Source organism: Bathycoccus prasinos (assembly GCF_002220235.1).
Source record: "Bathycoccus prasinos genomic : Chromosome_2".
Lineage (NCBI taxonomy): Eukaryota > Viridiplantae > Chlorophyta > Mamiellophyceae > Mamiellales > Bathycoccaceae > Bathycoccus > Bathycoccus prasinos.
This window is the reverse complement of record NC_024007.1, coordinates 801190-815801: the sequence shown is the minus strand read 5'-3', so window position 1 is coordinate 815801 and position 14612 is coordinate 801190. Positions and strand designations below refer to the sequence as shown.

Sequence of the window (14612 nt, the reverse complement as noted above, 5' to 3'; positions counted from 1 at the left end):
ATGTACTAGTGCACTGCGCTTATGTACGTATTAAAACACACACACACGCCGTGTGAGTGAGAAGTGTTATTTTACATTTTAGTTTACCGCGACGATTTCACCTTTCGCGATGATTTTCCCGGCGTCTCCGTCGTCTCTTTCCGTCGTAAAATCATCCCTATTCTCGCGAATCACAAACTCCTTCCCGCCTATAAAGTTATCCTTCTTCTCGTTCAAACTGACGTAAATATCCTTCACGTTTGCAATCTTCCCTTCGTTATCGACGGAAATGTTCCCTAAATCTCCGTAGTGTCGATTCAACACGCACCCGTCGCCGACGAAATGACACGCGCTCGCCCCGAATTTCTTCACCGAGTCCGGAGCGCCGTGCGGGCGCAACTGTTTTTGCGAAAGAAGAAGATTAAGATGAAAAAGAAGAAAAAGAAGAACAGATGTCAGCGTTATTCTTAAACCAACAACGTAAAGCGTTGTTATATCATCCTCGATCGAGTACTACTAATTGATATCATCATCATCTTACCTCTGGATTCCAACTCTTGCCGTTATCGTCGTGAATGTTCACGCCGTGCTTGGTGTTCGGCGCTAACCCATCGACGGAGGAAAAATCAAACGTCACCGTTTCTTGTAAACTTCGGTTTAGTTTCGATGTGATTTTCACGGAACCGGAGACCTTCTCGGAGGATGTCAACTCGACTTTGTACTCTTTCGCGGTATCGGAGAGCGACTGGGAGGTTTTCGAATCGAACGCAAAAGATGATGAAGGCGTTGAAAGAACACTTAAAAGCGCGAGCGATATCGCGAAGGAGGAAACAACACCATTAATTGCGACATTGTTTTTGCTCTCGTCGTTGCCCTCGTCCTCGATGCGCGTCGACGAGGACGTAAACGACGACGTTTTCGACGCATCGCATCCCCTTTTTACGAGACGCTTTGCAACGCATCGTCTTCCGTGAGTAGTATTCGTATTCAGCCGTCTTCGTGCGCATACTGATGGTGGTTGTAAAACAAACGCTGCAGACGACGAGAACATCCTCCTCTGTAGTTGTTATCGCGTGTCTCGCCGTTTCTTTGCCCTTAATGTGCGCTCTTATAGGGGAGTAAAAGTAGGGGAAATTGTCCAAAAGTGGATAAAATGGAAGACATTTCACCTCATAAGAAAGGATGATGAGCAAGCGCGAAGACGAGGACGACAGAGAAGCGTTGTCATTAAAACTAATGCTCGAACGCAATGCTCGAATGCACTCGCGAAAATCGGTCGAAAACGGACGCAATTTCCCCGTCCGCGAGAACGATGTGTTCGTCTCCACGTACCCGAAGAGCGGGACGACGTGGATGCAATTTCTCTCACACAACGTGCGTTTGGTCATCGAAAACGAATTCCTAGACGAGGCGAAAGCGATGAACTTTAACGAAATCACGGAGAAAGTGCCCTGGGATATATTAGCGGAAGATTGCCGGTCAATAGGGACGATTGGTGGCGCGCAGGATTTACGAGCCGGGCAGAGCAAAACAGACCCGAAGCATGGGTTGAGGCTGTTCAAGTCGCACGAAAGCGTCGAGGCGATCGCGAAGAGGAAGGGAAATGAGACGATGGCGAGATACGTGATCGTGTGTAGGAACCCAGAGGATGTTTTTCATAGTTTTCATCAGTTTTTACCGGCGTATTGCGGGATTGACCCGGAGGAGATTCGCGCGGAGACGTTTTGCGACGCCATATTCGCCGGAGCTTCGCACAGCGGGCAATATTGGGAATGGAACATGGATTGGTTCCAGTTTGCTGAGAAACATCCAGAGAGAGTGTTGATGGTGTGCTTTGAGGATATGAAAGAAGATTTAGCGGGTGTGATTAGAAAAGTAGCGAAGCTCATGGGGGAAGACTTCATCGCGAGAGCGGATTTAAAGGAGATGTGTCGTCGCGGGTCGTTCGAGTACATGCGAAAACACAAGACGAAATTCGACGACCATTTCGTGAGGAATAAGGTGAAGAAACAGATGGGAATACCGGACGATGCGCCGGAGTTTTCCGTGGGGAAAGTCAGGGAGACGGGCGGTAAGATTGGCGACGGGAAGAAAAAGCTCCCGGAATCCGTGCAGAAGCGATTAGAAGAACGCTGGATGGAAGTGTTCGGTAAGAAAGGCTTCGATTCGTACGAAAGTTTTCGGATGCGCATCAACGAGATATGGAAGTAGTTCATTCACTATTTCGTGTAGCGCTTTAGTATTACATAATAGCATAGCACATGCCAGTAGTATTTACAAAACGCGTGAGTTATCAGCTCTCGCGTCGTGCTTTAGAGTTGTTGAGCTTCTCTTCGTTTCATTCCGAGATATCCGTGTCGTCTTCATCGTCCGCGTCCCATTTTTCTTTCGCTCGAAGCAACATGGTGTGCTTAACATCTAACTGCAACCTCTTCAGCGCCTTTTCCGCGGTCACGAAATCAATCCGTAGCTCCGCGTTTTCTCCTTCTAACTGTTCTATTTTCTCTTCTAATTTCTCCACCACGTCTCCTTCGCTCGCGTCGTTCCTTCTCGCTTTCGCCAAGGCGTTCAGAAACCTCCACCTTTGCAGAAGCATTCGTGCCTCTGTTTTCCTAAGTTTGTCGCGCGTCTCCGCGTGCATTTCTAAAACCTTACGAAACTGCTTCTCGTATAACTTCAGCCTTTGTTCACTCCACTCGTTCGGTTCCGAGAGTTTTTGCAACGCGTCAATCTCCTTTTTGTTCTCCGCGTCTTTCTTTTTATACAGTCGCGCGTCTGCTCGTAACTTTCCAATTTCCATTCGCATACATTCGTTTTCCTCGAGTGCGTTCGCGAGAGAGTGCAAACCGGCGTCTCGAACGGATTCGTTCGACGCGTTCTCATCGAGTATTTTACGCAACTTTCGTCGAAGCGCGGAAGGTGACGACGATGATGTCATCAGAACTTTCTTTGTGGGGGGATTTTCAAAATGGAAATCGACAGATACGCGACACAAAAAGCCGCCCGCGAGTTGACGCGGAAAGAGAGAGATACAGAGAGAGGGAATGTCCTCGTTCATCAAAGTCGTTCAAAACTACAACAACCTTTTTTACCCGTCTGTGTCGTCGTTTTTCTCGCGAAAAGGAAGAAGAACACCCCCAGTCGTCGTGGCATCATCATCATCATCGATGACGAAGAAAAGAGAGGTTTGGGAAGTCTCCAAACCGGGAAGTTTATCCGCGTTAGAACTACGCAAAGACGTCCCTTTAACTGCGTTAGAAGACGAAGACAAAGTTCGCGTGGAAGTGAAACATATCGGGTTGAACTTCGCGGACGTGTTTACCGTGCTCGGTTTGTACGGCGCGACGCCGAAACACGAGACGTTTATTCCTGGCTTAGAATTCGCAGGTGTGTGCGTGGAGGAAGGAAAAGGAGGAAAAGAAGGAGAGACAAGTTTAATCGGAAAGAGAGTGATGGGGGTGACTCGATTCGGTGCGTTCGCCACGGTCGTGGACGTTCCCAGACATCAAGTTCGCGTGATTCCAGACGCGTGGAGTTTCTCGGAAGGTGCTGCGTTCATCGTGCAATCGCTCACGGTGTATTACGGATTATCCGCGCTCGGGAGGATACGCGAGGGCGACGTGTGTTTGATTCATAGCGCGAGCGGTGGGTGCGGATCGCAAGCGTTGCAAATTTGCGACAAGGTTGGAGCGAAAGCGATTGCGGTTATCGGCGATGAGAGTAAGAAAGGGTTTTTGGAGAAGAAACACGGAGGTTCGTTACCGGCGAGCGCGATTATCGTGAGAGATAGAAAAACTTTTGGAGACCAGGTGAGAGAAGCCGCGCAGCGCAGCTACGACCGGTCTGAAGTCGATATCGTCCTCGATGCGACGTTAGGTGATTTTTTCGAAGGTGGGTGGAACAACTTGTCAAAAGGTAGAGGTGTGTACGTTGTTTACGGCGCGGCGGATATGACGCCTCGCGGAGGCGTTAAGTGGTATAATCTTTGGAACTGGTTGGTATTGATTAAAAAGTTCCTCACGAGACCAAAAATTGACGCGATGGAACTTCCGGGGGAGAATAAGACCATAGCCGGCTTTAACTTGATATGGATGTTTGATAAGAGTGACTTGCTCTTATCTTTGTTATCAGAGTTAGAAAATTTGCAATTGCCGCCTCCAAGAGTTGGGATGGAATTCTCTTGGGAGGAGTTACCGAAAGCGTTGGAAGCGTTTCAAAGCGGCAAAACGAGCGGTAAAATTGTAATTAAACTGTAATTTTAAATACCAGCAGTACACGCGTACGTAGTATATCGTTTGCTATCGACTAATCTTTACTAAGCGCTAATTTGCATCGAGAGCTCCTCGATTCGTTCGTCTATTAACGATATCGCTCGGTCGTTCGAAGAATACGCCCCCGTGCGCATCAAATCACCTCTTTCGTTGACCAAACGTCGAACTTCTTTTTCCAACGCTCGCTTTTCAACCATCGACATTGGATGGTGATTCGCCCGTGGAATTTCAATATCCTCGTCCTTTTTGAACGTGGACGATGACATTCTCTCAGATGCGAGAAGCGCGTCTAAGCGAGCGTCGACTCCTCCCGAAATAGAAGAAGAAGCTTTCTTGGTATTTTTACTCTTACCCGCAAAAGAAATGTTCCCGACGTCGTCGCCGCCGCCAAAGCCGCGGTACTCACTTTCACTTCCTCGGAAAGCGCTGCTCACATCCATCATGAGCGATGACGAATCTGGCGCCACGTGCGCGCGGTTCGGGAAAACACCTCCGGTTTTCTCCAACGCGTCTCGTAGCTGCGCCTTCTCGCGCTCTAACGCAACAATCTGCGCAGCCATTTTTCGCATTTGGACTCGAAAGCGGTCTCGACTCGAACTCGCGTCTTCCAGCGCACTTTCCGCCGATTCTAATCGCGGCCGTAACGTCGCAATCTCGCTGTTCAATTTAGCCACATCACTTTGGAAATAGCTCTTCTTGTACTCGGAAAACATGTCTTCAATCTCGCGCTTTTGCTTTTCAAGCTTAGCCGCTTTCTTCGTCGCGTCGTCGCGCTCCTTCTTGGACGTTTTCTGGTCTCGGATGGCGTTTTCAACTTTCTTCTCTAACGTTTCTTCCTTCGTAGCGTACTCGCGCTTTAATTGTTCTGTTTTTGAGATGTGCGCTCGTTCGAGTTCTTTCTTGCGTCGTTCAATAGTTTCTTCCGCTCGAACGACTTCCCGTTCCCGATTTTCCAACATTCGTGTGAGTTCTTTCAATTTGTTTTCCGCGTCTTTCGCACGACGAGACGAGAGTTCGAATTCTTTGTTCCTTTGAATTTCGCGTTGCTTCCAGGCTTCCTCGAGCGATTGCATGCGTTTGGTAGCTTCCTCGGTGAACTTGCTCTCCCAGGCAAGCATGCGTTCGCGCTTCCAGCTCTCGAGCGCGAAAGCGGCGTTGTATTCCTGAGTGTTTCGAACGTCGTCTTCGGATGGGAAGCTATACATAGACAAAGTCGGTTGTTGTAGCTGCTGCTGCGACGGCTGCGACTGCCGATGTTGCTTGTTCTTATATTGTTGTTGTTGAAGAAGAATATTCGCTCGCGTTCGGCGAATGCGGTCGTGAAAATCTGTCGGTTTCGGGTTGCGCGCAGCCAAAGGCGGTCTCGGCTTCGGTTCAAAGTTTTCCTGCTCTTCGTCCTCTTCGACAAAGTGAGGCGAAGAAAACGAGGAAGATAAATCCGAAAGCGTGAGTTCGAGACGCACTTTCTCCTGTTCTTCGCGAATCACGAGAGACTCTTTCACGGTTGGCTTCTGTAACAATCCCGACATCGAGACCGAAGACACGGAAGACGATGTGTGCACCTTCAAAAGCGCGTCCGGCGAGGACAACGCTTCGGCTAAACTCGACGGATTGGCCCAAAACTTGAACGTTATCGCATCGTCGACGCCTTTTCCTATTCTATTCGCATTTCTTGATTTCTTATACTTTTTCTTGTTTTCTTCGTCGTTGCTATACGAGGAAGTCACGTTGAATATTGAATTCTCGAAAACGTTCGGGAGTCGAAACGTAACCAGGACGCCACCGCTCGAGGCGAGTCGAACTCGAAGCGAGAACGGTTTTGCATTTTCACGATTCGCCGATACGTGTTTCTTTTCTATGACGTCGCTCTCTTCGTCTTCGCTGCCTTCTTCTTCTTCTTCTTCGTCGTCGTCGTCTTCATCGCTCGTGGAAGCGCGATTGCTCATTTCTTCTTCATCAACCGATAAATTTTTCAACACCGTATCTATTTCGTCGTCTATTTCGTCCTCGTCGTCGAATAACTCTAACTGCACGCCACCGTGTCCGTATCTCACTCGTTCTTCGTACCCAACCTCTTCGCCTCCATCTTCATCTCCCTCTTCTCCAACCAACACTTCTCTCACGAACGCAAACGCTCTCAATTCAGGCACTTCCCTCGATTTCGCCAATCGATACTTCGCCGCCGCCAGCGCGGTCCACTCGCCCACCATCTGCATCCCTCTCGTCGTTTTCCAATCAATCCCCGCCGCTTTAATCGCCGTCGCGTTCGCTCGCAACGTCCTCGGTTCAACGATTATCCACCCGTGTTTATTCTTCGTTGAAGAACTCCCACCGCTCGTCAACCGCGAAAGTTCTTCTTCCTCTTCTTCCTCCGCCATATTCGCCGTCTGTACGGTCAACTTCAACGAAGCGCCGCCGCGTTGCAATATCTTCTTCATCTCCGAAGGCGTTCGCGAGAACACTAACTGCTGGTTCCATTTCGGGTTCGTCGACGGTCTCGCCGCTTTCTGTTTTCATTTTTAAATATAGGAAAGAAAATGGTGCGTCAGCGGTGGTCAACTCCATTCTTTGGTCAACACATTTTCTCTCGAGAGTGCACACAAACAACAAAAAAAGAGAGAGATACACTCTGTTACACTTACGGTCATCTTTTCCTCGTCGTCAAATTTCGCGTGCACTCTCAGCGGTGCTTCTTCGCGCATCCCTCTCGCGTCTCGCACGATCACGCGTAATTCGTGTGCCGTATTCGTCGTCGTTGCGCGCATCGTTCGTTCTTCTTCTTCTTCTTCTTCTTCTTCTTCCCGCATCGTCGTCCTAAATGTTTTTCTTATTAATTTCAGAGTAGAAAAAAAAATGGAAATTCTCTCGTCAACAAAGCACACCACAAAAAAGAAACGGACGAGAGAAAAGAGATTTCGCTCGACGACGAGAACAACGACAACTTCTCTCGCCGCTGCTAACGCTGAAACTGCTTCCCTCCTCTCTCTCTCTCTTATACATATATATATATATATATGTATATATAGACAACTCTCTTTTACCTCTCTTTTCTAGTGAGAACTTTTTATATGTGTGGAATGCCCAAAGAAAAAAGTCAAGTAAAATTTCTCTTTTTTTTGAATTTTTTTCTCAAAAGTTTTTCTTCATTTCTGTGAAACACACGAACCCCTAACGAGTACGAGCAGAGATACACCGATGACGACGATGATTTCTTCGAGGAGTGGCACCATCAAAACCACCTTTTTTAACGCCTCCTCCTCCTCCGAAGAGCAGAAGAAGACGAGGAAGGTGAGAACGACAAAGCGGACGGAAACGGTGCGTTTTAGGACGACTTCTTTTTGTGCGGATGCGTTTTTGACGAATACGAATGCCAAAGTTTTACCGGTCTTTAGACGACGACGGCGAGAAGCGTTGCGTCGAACAGCCTCTTCCTCCTCCTCCTCCTCCTCCGCATATAACAACAACAATAGGACTGAAAACGACGACGACTTTTCCAATTATTTCCAATCGTTAAAGAAACAACCGTGGGACGCGTTACCGAAACCTTGGAAAGAGTTTTGGGGCATGCGACCAGCCGGATATGTCTTGAACGTGGACAACGAGAAACAAACCGTAAACGCGAACGAAATCGAAAGTCCGTCCTTAAATTTCCCGCAAACGAAAGAAGAAGGTGTGGAACGATTGAAATCGAATCTGGTGTACTACAGGCAGAATTATTTCGTCATGTTTGTCCCGTTTTGTGTCATGTTTGGTGGATTTAACTTTTGGCCGTTTCTGTTGTCTTCGGTTGGATTTTTTACCGCTGTAGCCGCCGCGAGCGATAAGATTTTAGGCGAAGTGCAATTAAAGATGGAAGAGAAGAACGTGGGGATGGATTTGACATTTAATAAGCAGAGGGTGTTAGGGATGGATAGGAAGGTTTTGATGAAAGCGGGCGTATTGTTTGGTTTCTTTTGGATGACGAAGTGGGTGCGAGCGTCCGACGCGGTTGCGGCGGCGAGTAAGATTACGAGGATGTTGATACGAGTCGTCATTTTGTGGATGATGACGAGCGCGTATTTGGCGATATTGAGACCGATTGATTTGAAGAGCACGCTTACGAACGCGTGGGGGGAGTTAAAAGATGCAAAGAGTAAAGAGGATTTTGAAAAAGCCGGAAAGAAAGCGTGGTCGGGCGTGAAATCGTGGTTCAATCAAAAAGCGAGAGAACAACCGCAAGCGACGCCGATCATATTCAACGTAAAAGGAGAGAATGTAAATGCAGCGAGTCAAAATAATAACAACAACAATAATAGGACTGAAAACGATTGGAAGAAAGGTGCGACGGATGCGGACGCACGAGATGCGTCCAAGAAAGGCTTACCGCCGGGCTCCGCTCGATGATAAAAAAAGAGATCCTATTTCGTCAAGTCGCGTTGTGTACTCAAACTCTCAAACTACTATTTTGAAATAAAAAATGAACTCCTCAACGCGAGTTCTCATCCTCCTCCTCCTCCTCATCATCATCATTACAACTCTACTTTCGGGAAATACACGCCTTGATCGGCTTTCCACACGCTATTCGCATCCGACCTGCTCGTCCCGCACACTTCGTTTTGCCCGCTAATCGGCCTTTGAAATTTTGTATTCGAGCAACTCAAAAACGCTTTCGTCTGTCGATGTTGCAATCTCACCTTCTGATCCTTCTTCCAAACTGGCCCAGCCTTATCGCCTTTATTCCCATCCGCGACTTCAAACTTCCACTCGTCTCCGGCATCTGAATTCTCGTCGTCCCCGTGCGCGCTCACTTCTTGATTATTCGTCAACGGACTCCTATGCGCCGCGTGCGAGTGTAACCACTTCCTCGTCTGCACGTGCAGCAACCGAATCACGCGACCGTCAGCGATGTCCTCTCCTCGTTCGCACGGCTCCTCTCGCGTTCCAAACACTTGCCAATACCCCCCGGGGTCGTTCGACTCCGGAAAACCAGTCACGGATTGTTGACCGGACCCTGACCCGTACCCGATGCCGTGCGAGTGTAACTTCGCCTTCGTCGCGGTGTGGGTCAATTTGATGGCGGATCCGCACGTGACTCGTTTTTCCATCTCGGCTTCTTGCGCTAACAGTTCGTCCGCGAAAACAAACGGAGAGGAAGAATAACTGAAGAAAAGGAGTAACGATAAAGAGCCAATCACGAAGGATATTAAGAGAGCGTTTAACGATGCTCGTCTCCTCTCACTCAACTTTCCTTCTTTCATCGCGCGTTTCCGATCTTCGCAATTTCTTCGTCCTCTTCCCGTGGTCTGCATCGTCGTCATCCTCCACGAGCCGTCTTTCGTTTAAAGAAAAGAGAAAAAAAGCCCAAAAGTCTGCCGGGATTAGTCGTTTACTGGTACTACGCTCGGGATTGGGGGGCAAGTGCGAGCGAAAAGAACGCGATCTGTGTGTAGAATACTCCGGCTTGTGCTGTGGAAAAAGTGGCGAATTTTCGAGTGGAGGAGAGAGAAAAACGGATCAGACAAGTCTGCGGTAAGGTACTATTACACGTGGTTTTACTACTCACTCTCACTCACAACGTTCACCTCTCTCTATCTTTCTCTTTCTAGTACATCCTCTCCGGACGATTCAATGCTTTCTCGATCCTCTTTTCCAGGTCCTCCCGCGTGATCCACTTCGTCGCTTCGGCGTACAACTCGACGTTTCGCCACCGACTCCTACGTTCCGTCGCGGCGAGTTTTTGCTTCAATATGCGCTCTGTTTTCGCTCTCTTCTCCTCTCTTCTTTTGTCGTTTTCTTTCTTCAGTGCTTCTCTCTCGCCCGTCGTGTTTTTAAACGCGGTGGCTTTGAGTCGTCTTCGTTCCTCTCTTTCTCGGTGTTTCGTTTCGTCCTCTTTCTCCTTCTTTTCCCTTCGTTTCTCCGCCTCGAGCTCGAACTCTTCTCGCCATTTCTTCCTCTCTGCGTTGAGTTCTCGCTCGTGTTTTTTCCGAGCGGATGGGAAGAGACCTTTGTCGATGGTTGGATCGTTCGCGTACGCTCGCATCTGCGTGTAGTTTTGTCCTCGCTGCTGCTTTAATATCGATTTCTTTCCGTTTCCAACGTAATCGTTGTCGTCCGTCGTGGCGTTGCTCCCATTCGCGTCTGATAAAAAACCCATCATCTTCGTCGTAAAAATCCTTCCCGAAGTCGACGGGATTTCACATCCTCCAAATCCTCCTCCTCCTCTCGCTGCTCTTGCTCCTGAAATTGCCGTTAAAGCTCTTCTTCTCATAAAAGTCGTCGTCGTCATCATCTCGCTTTAGACTTTGGTGTATTGTGCGGTCGTCTTTCCTCTCTTTCTTCTCTTTTTATTTAAGCTTTTAATTTAGGGTTTCGTTTTTTCTCTGACGCAAAACGCACTCGAGTCGACGCAAAGCTGTACACCATTACTTTCAAGTAGGGGCGATTAGAAAAAAAAAGGATGAGGCCAGGACAGCTCGGCGACGTAAGTTGAACTCTCTCTCACGCACGGCAAACAGCGCGCATCCCAGAACGCGCGTTCAAAACGCGTTTAGATGATCATCTCGCTTTTTATCGCGTTCTCTTTTTCTCTCATCACTTTCTCTCTTTGCTTTTCTAAAACGAAACAGAGAGAGAAAGGGAGAGACATATAATTTTGGATTGTGATCGAGCCGCCCGATGTGTGTATGAATGAGAGTGAGAATTCTCTCGCTCGCTCGCAGTCGCGATGCTCCTCAGAAAAGGACGACGACTTCTTGACGCGCAGAAAGAAGTCGTTCTCTTCTGAAAGGTTCCTCTGAGCCTCGTTTCTCTCTCTCTCTGTCTTCGGTGTTGATGCGCGTGTTGTGGTTTACTAACAAAAATTTCTTTTTTCCAAATTCATTTTAACTCTTTGACTACTTGGTGGTGATTTGATGTGATGATGTGTGTTTTTACCGCGCGCGCGTATATTAGCCGATGAGAGAATTGCGCGAAGCCATAATCCATTTGGACGGCTCGGAACAGAACGTGAAGAATCTCTCCTTGGACATCGCTCCGGACATACAACAAATCGGCGACGACGTGACGCGATTTACGTTGGAGTGCGTCTCGGAGTTACCGGTGAAAACGCCCGTGTACGCTTTACTGATCGCTTTGATAAAAAGCAACTCCGAGGAGTTTGGCTTGGAGTTTTCGGAGAAATTTTTATCGAGAGTTGGGGAGGCGTTGGAACACGATTTGATGCGATTGGACGAGGATAAAGACGCGCGAACGAGGGTGAAGTTGTTGGTGCGATTTATCGTGTGCGCGTCGGTGACGAATCTGGTGAGTCAGGCGTCCGCGGTGGACGTGTTGACGAGGTTCGCCGAGAAGTGCGTGGCGATGAGTAAGACCAAGGCGTGTAAGAATCAGTTGAATCCGAAAGCGTGGCAGCCGAGAGCGGATTTTTTAGCGACGGTGGTGTTGTCCGCGTTGCCGTGGTCGAACGGGTCGTTCGCGAAAGGGACGGATGAGGTTGTGCAAGGAATGTACAAGGAGTTCGCGAGGACGATGGAGGAGTATATGGGCGCGAGAGACCCGACGTTTGATAAGTGCGCCAGGGTTTTATTAGCAAAAACAGATAGTAGCAAAGAAGAAGAAGAAAATAAAAATAATAGTCATGAACCGGATGCGTTAGAGGAGCTTTGGGGACGCGTAAACGAGGCAGATAAGAGAGGCTTGAAAGGGTGGGCGGTCGCCGGCATCGTCGGCGTCCAAGAACCGTTCGAGCAAGAGTTGTTTTCGTTTTCCACCGTGGAGGCGCCGAAAATTACAATTCCAGATTACGAGGAGTATTTAAATTCGGATTCCGCGGCGACAGCGTTGACAAAGTTTCCCTCCAGACCTCGATTGAGAGTGATCAATCGAGCGCAAACGGAAGGCGGATGGGAGAAGAACGATTGGCAGCCTCTGGAGAGGTTTGTCGCTGAAGAACACGTCGTGGATACTTTGTGGGCGTTTGAACCTGGATTTCGCAGAGCGGCGTTACATCCAGCCACCGAACAGCTGGCGACGTTGCCATTACCCGCAGATCATCCGGAAAGGTGTCAATACTTGGTCGCGGAGACGTGTTTCGGAGAATTGTTAAATTTGCCGCGGCCGCGATTCGAGCCGGTCTTTTACCACGTCGTCATTCAAGATTTGTGTAAAGCGATCCCCTCCTTTCCACCAAAGATGGCAAAAACCGTCGGTGAGCTTTTCCGCGCGATGGACCGATTAGATGAAGAATTGCGCGAACGTTTAGCGACGTGGATGGCGCACCATTTATCGTGTTTCGATTTAGTGTGGCCGTGGAAATCGTGGGTTCACGTCAGCGAACAACCAGACGGATCGCCGCAAAGAGAGTTTGTGAGGACGTTGTTGCGTAAATTGTGCGATCTCTCGTACCCGAAAAATGTCAAGGAGTCCATTCCAGAGGCTATTTATGACTTGTTACCGAAAGAAGCGAAAACGATTAACCAGGCGTACGTCGATTCAGTCAACGCGCAAACGAACAACGCCATCGATACGATTAGAGAAATGTTAAAAGCGAAAACACCATCGGACGAGCTCGAACAGTGGTTGAAAGAGTCCTCGGGCGGCTTAACCGCCGAACAGTGCTTGGCTTGCGTCGCGACGGCCATCTTAGTGCACGGACAAAAATGCATCACACACTTGGACACGTTGTTGACTCGATACGACATTTTGCTTCGAAAACTCATCGACCATTCCTCCACGAAAGCGAGGGAGTTGTTGGAAGCCATAGTGAACGTTTGGGAAGGCTCGCAAAACGCGAAAATTGCTGTCGATCGAACTATTTGCGCGAAGTTGTGCGACATCGCCTTTGTCGCCGAATGGGCGGGCATGAAATACGCGGAAAACCCAGTCTTGTATTCCGACACGTGCGGCTACGTCCTCGAACACGCCACCGCGGAAGAAGAGCACGCGTTAGAGCGCACCCGGCGCATCCTTCACCGCGTCCACGACGCCGAGCGCGAAGCCGAAGCGGCTGGTCAAGCTGCCGAACGTTTCCTCGCCGATGGTTTGATGCACGAAGCGACGCGCGCGCAAACGGCCGAAGCCGCCGCGGTTGAACTCGCCGCCAGCTTAGACGCCGGCGCTTCGGAAATGAAACAGTTCGTCACGGTGGCGAGAGAAAAAGCGTCTGAAATCACCGTCTTGTGCGCGCGCTCGTGCGTCTTAAAAGCCATGGAACTTTCCGACCAAACCGGTGCCGACGCTCGTTTGAATAAACGCATCGAGAGATTACTCCGAGGTTTTAGAGAACAACTCGCGGGTAAAGAGAGTGAAGTTCTCGACGCGTGCGGCGGTAAAGGCGCGAACCCGTTAGCGTTCGCGTGCGAACGAGCGCTTCTCGTCGTGTCATGATGATGATGCATGAGAGAAAATTTATTGAAAACAACTCTTACACCCTAAATAAATAACACCCTAAATAAAACTGCTTCGATCTCTCTCCTTTCAACACACAGACGACGACACAAGAAAGGTTATCATCTCACCATCGTCATCTAATACTACTAATAATGTCTTGCCTCGCGTCTTCTTTCTTAGCAGCGAGTGCGACGAGTTTGTCTTTCGCGCGAAACGTGACCGGCTCTTCCTCCGCCGTCGCGACGACGACGACGAGTACTACTACTGTGAGTGATCGTTTATTCGTGTATACATTTTCAGGTTTTCCTCCAATTCTTCTCGATTTTCAACCCTAGAGAGAGGATAAAATGGGCGATTGATGACGAGGACTTTGCCATCAGTTTCGCGCTCTTTCTTACAAAACGAACACGAATAACACCTCTTTCTCTCTTTATATTCTTTCTTTTATTACAAACAACAGAGCACATCCTCGAAATTCTCCTTCACGGTCGAAGCCGCGCACAAAAAAGGGACCGGGTCGGTCAAAAACGGTCGCGATTCGAACCCGAAATACCGAGGGGTGAAACTCTACGGCCAAGAAAAATGTCGCGCGGGGAACATCATCGTCCGACAGTTAGGGAACAAGTTCCACGCCGGGCCAGGGGTTGGAACCGGGAAGGATTTCACTTTGTTCGCGTTGAGAGACGGGGAAATCTTGTTTAAGAAAGGCGCGGGGAAGAAGCAATTCGTGTGCGTCGTCGACGCCGTCGAGAGAGCCGCCGCGACGTCGAGAAAGACCAAAAGGAGAGAGTTGTACACGCCGAGAGCGTCGGCGGCGGTTGAGTCTCGTTAAGAAAGATACGATCTCTGAGAACAACAACAACGACAATAACAACGAGTTGTTCGTTCTTCGAATTCGGGATAAGTTTTATATATATACATACACACTACGTAGAGAGAATACAGTATAAACAATATAAGGCTCGTGTTTTTTTGTGATCTTATTATTGAATACAT

At 48.8% G+C, this 14612-nt stretch overlaps 9 protein-coding genes across 9 annotated transcripts; 4 read left to right on the top strand and 5 right to left on the bottom strand.

Annotated features, from left to right (window-relative positions):
* Window positions 1–78: 78 nt before the first annotated feature.
* On the bottom strand, window positions 79–1030 carry Bathy02g04320 (predicted protein; the record flags this gene model as incomplete). Its single annotated transcript, XM_007514984.1, has 2 exons — window positions 79–378; window positions 521–1030. 2 exons carry the CDS (start codon window positions 1028–1030, stop codon window positions 79–81), a joined length of 810 nt encoding a protein of 269 aa, XP_007515046.1.
* A 134-nt stretch (window positions 1031–1164) lies between these two features.
* On the top strand, window positions 1165–2190 carry Bathy02g04310 (predicted protein; the record flags this gene model as incomplete). Its single annotated transcript, XM_007514983.1, has 1 exon — window positions 1165–2190. The coding sequence occupies one exon, from the start codon at window positions 1165–1167 to the stop codon at window positions 2188–2190; it is 1026 nt and encodes a 341-aa protein (XP_007515045.1).
* A 127-nt stretch (window positions 2191–2317) lies between these two features.
* Window positions 2318–3037, bottom strand: Bathy02g04300 (unknown protein; the record flags this gene model as incomplete). The annotated part of the gene is made up of 1 exon (XM_007514624.1): window positions 2318–3037. One exon carries the CDS (start codon window positions 3035–3037, stop codon window positions 2318–2320), a length of 720 nt encoding a protein of 239 aa, XP_007514686.1.
* A 109-nt stretch (window positions 3038–3146) lies between these two features.
* Window positions 3147–4235, top strand: Bathy02g04290 (polyketide synthase pks5; the record flags this gene model as incomplete). Its single annotated transcript, XM_007515021.1, has 1 exon — window positions 3147–4235. The coding sequence occupies one exon, from the start codon at window positions 3147–3149 to the stop codon at window positions 4233–4235; it is 1089 nt and encodes a 362-aa protein (XP_007515083.1).
* A 59-nt stretch (window positions 4236–4294) lies between these two features.
* Bathy02g04280 (predicted protein) lies at window positions 4295–6628 on the bottom strand (the record flags this gene model as incomplete). The annotated part of the gene is made up of 1 exon (XM_007514607.1): window positions 4295–6628. The coding sequence occupies one exon, from the start codon at window positions 6626–6628 to the stop codon at window positions 4295–4297; it is 2334 nt and encodes a 777-aa protein (XP_007514669.1).
* Window positions 6629–7445: 817 nt separating this feature from the next.
* On the top strand, window positions 7446–8633 carry Bathy02g04270 (predicted protein; the record flags this gene model as incomplete). The annotated part of the gene is made up of 1 exon (XM_007514598.1): window positions 7446–8633. One exon carries the CDS (start codon window positions 7446–7448, stop codon window positions 8631–8633), a length of 1188 nt encoding a protein of 395 aa, XP_007514660.1.
* Window positions 8634–8758: 125 nt separating this feature from the next.
* Bathy02g04260 (predicted protein) lies at window positions 8759–9538 on the bottom strand (the record flags this gene model as incomplete). The annotated part of the gene is made up of 1 exon (XM_007514650.1): window positions 8759–9538. One exon carries the CDS (start codon window positions 9536–9538, stop codon window positions 8759–8761), a length of 780 nt encoding a protein of 259 aa, XP_007514712.1.
* Window positions 9539–9831: 293 nt separating this feature from the next.
* Window positions 9832–10515, bottom strand: Bathy02g04250 (unknown protein; the record flags this gene model as incomplete). The annotated part of the gene is made up of 1 exon (XM_007514480.1): window positions 9832–10515. The coding sequence occupies one exon, from the start codon at window positions 10513–10515 to the stop codon at window positions 9832–9834; it is 684 nt and encodes a 227-aa protein (XP_007514542.1).
* A 668-nt stretch (window positions 10516–11183) lies between these two features.
* Bathy02g04240 (50S ribosomal protein L27) lies at window positions 11184–14448 on the top strand (the record flags this gene model as incomplete). The annotated part of the gene is made up of 2 exons (XM_007514934.1): window positions 11184–13601; window positions 14077–14448. 2 exons carry the CDS (start codon window positions 11184–11186, stop codon window positions 14446–14448), a joined length of 2790 nt encoding a protein of 929 aa, XP_007514996.1.
* Window positions 14449–14612: the final 164 nt, after the last annotated feature.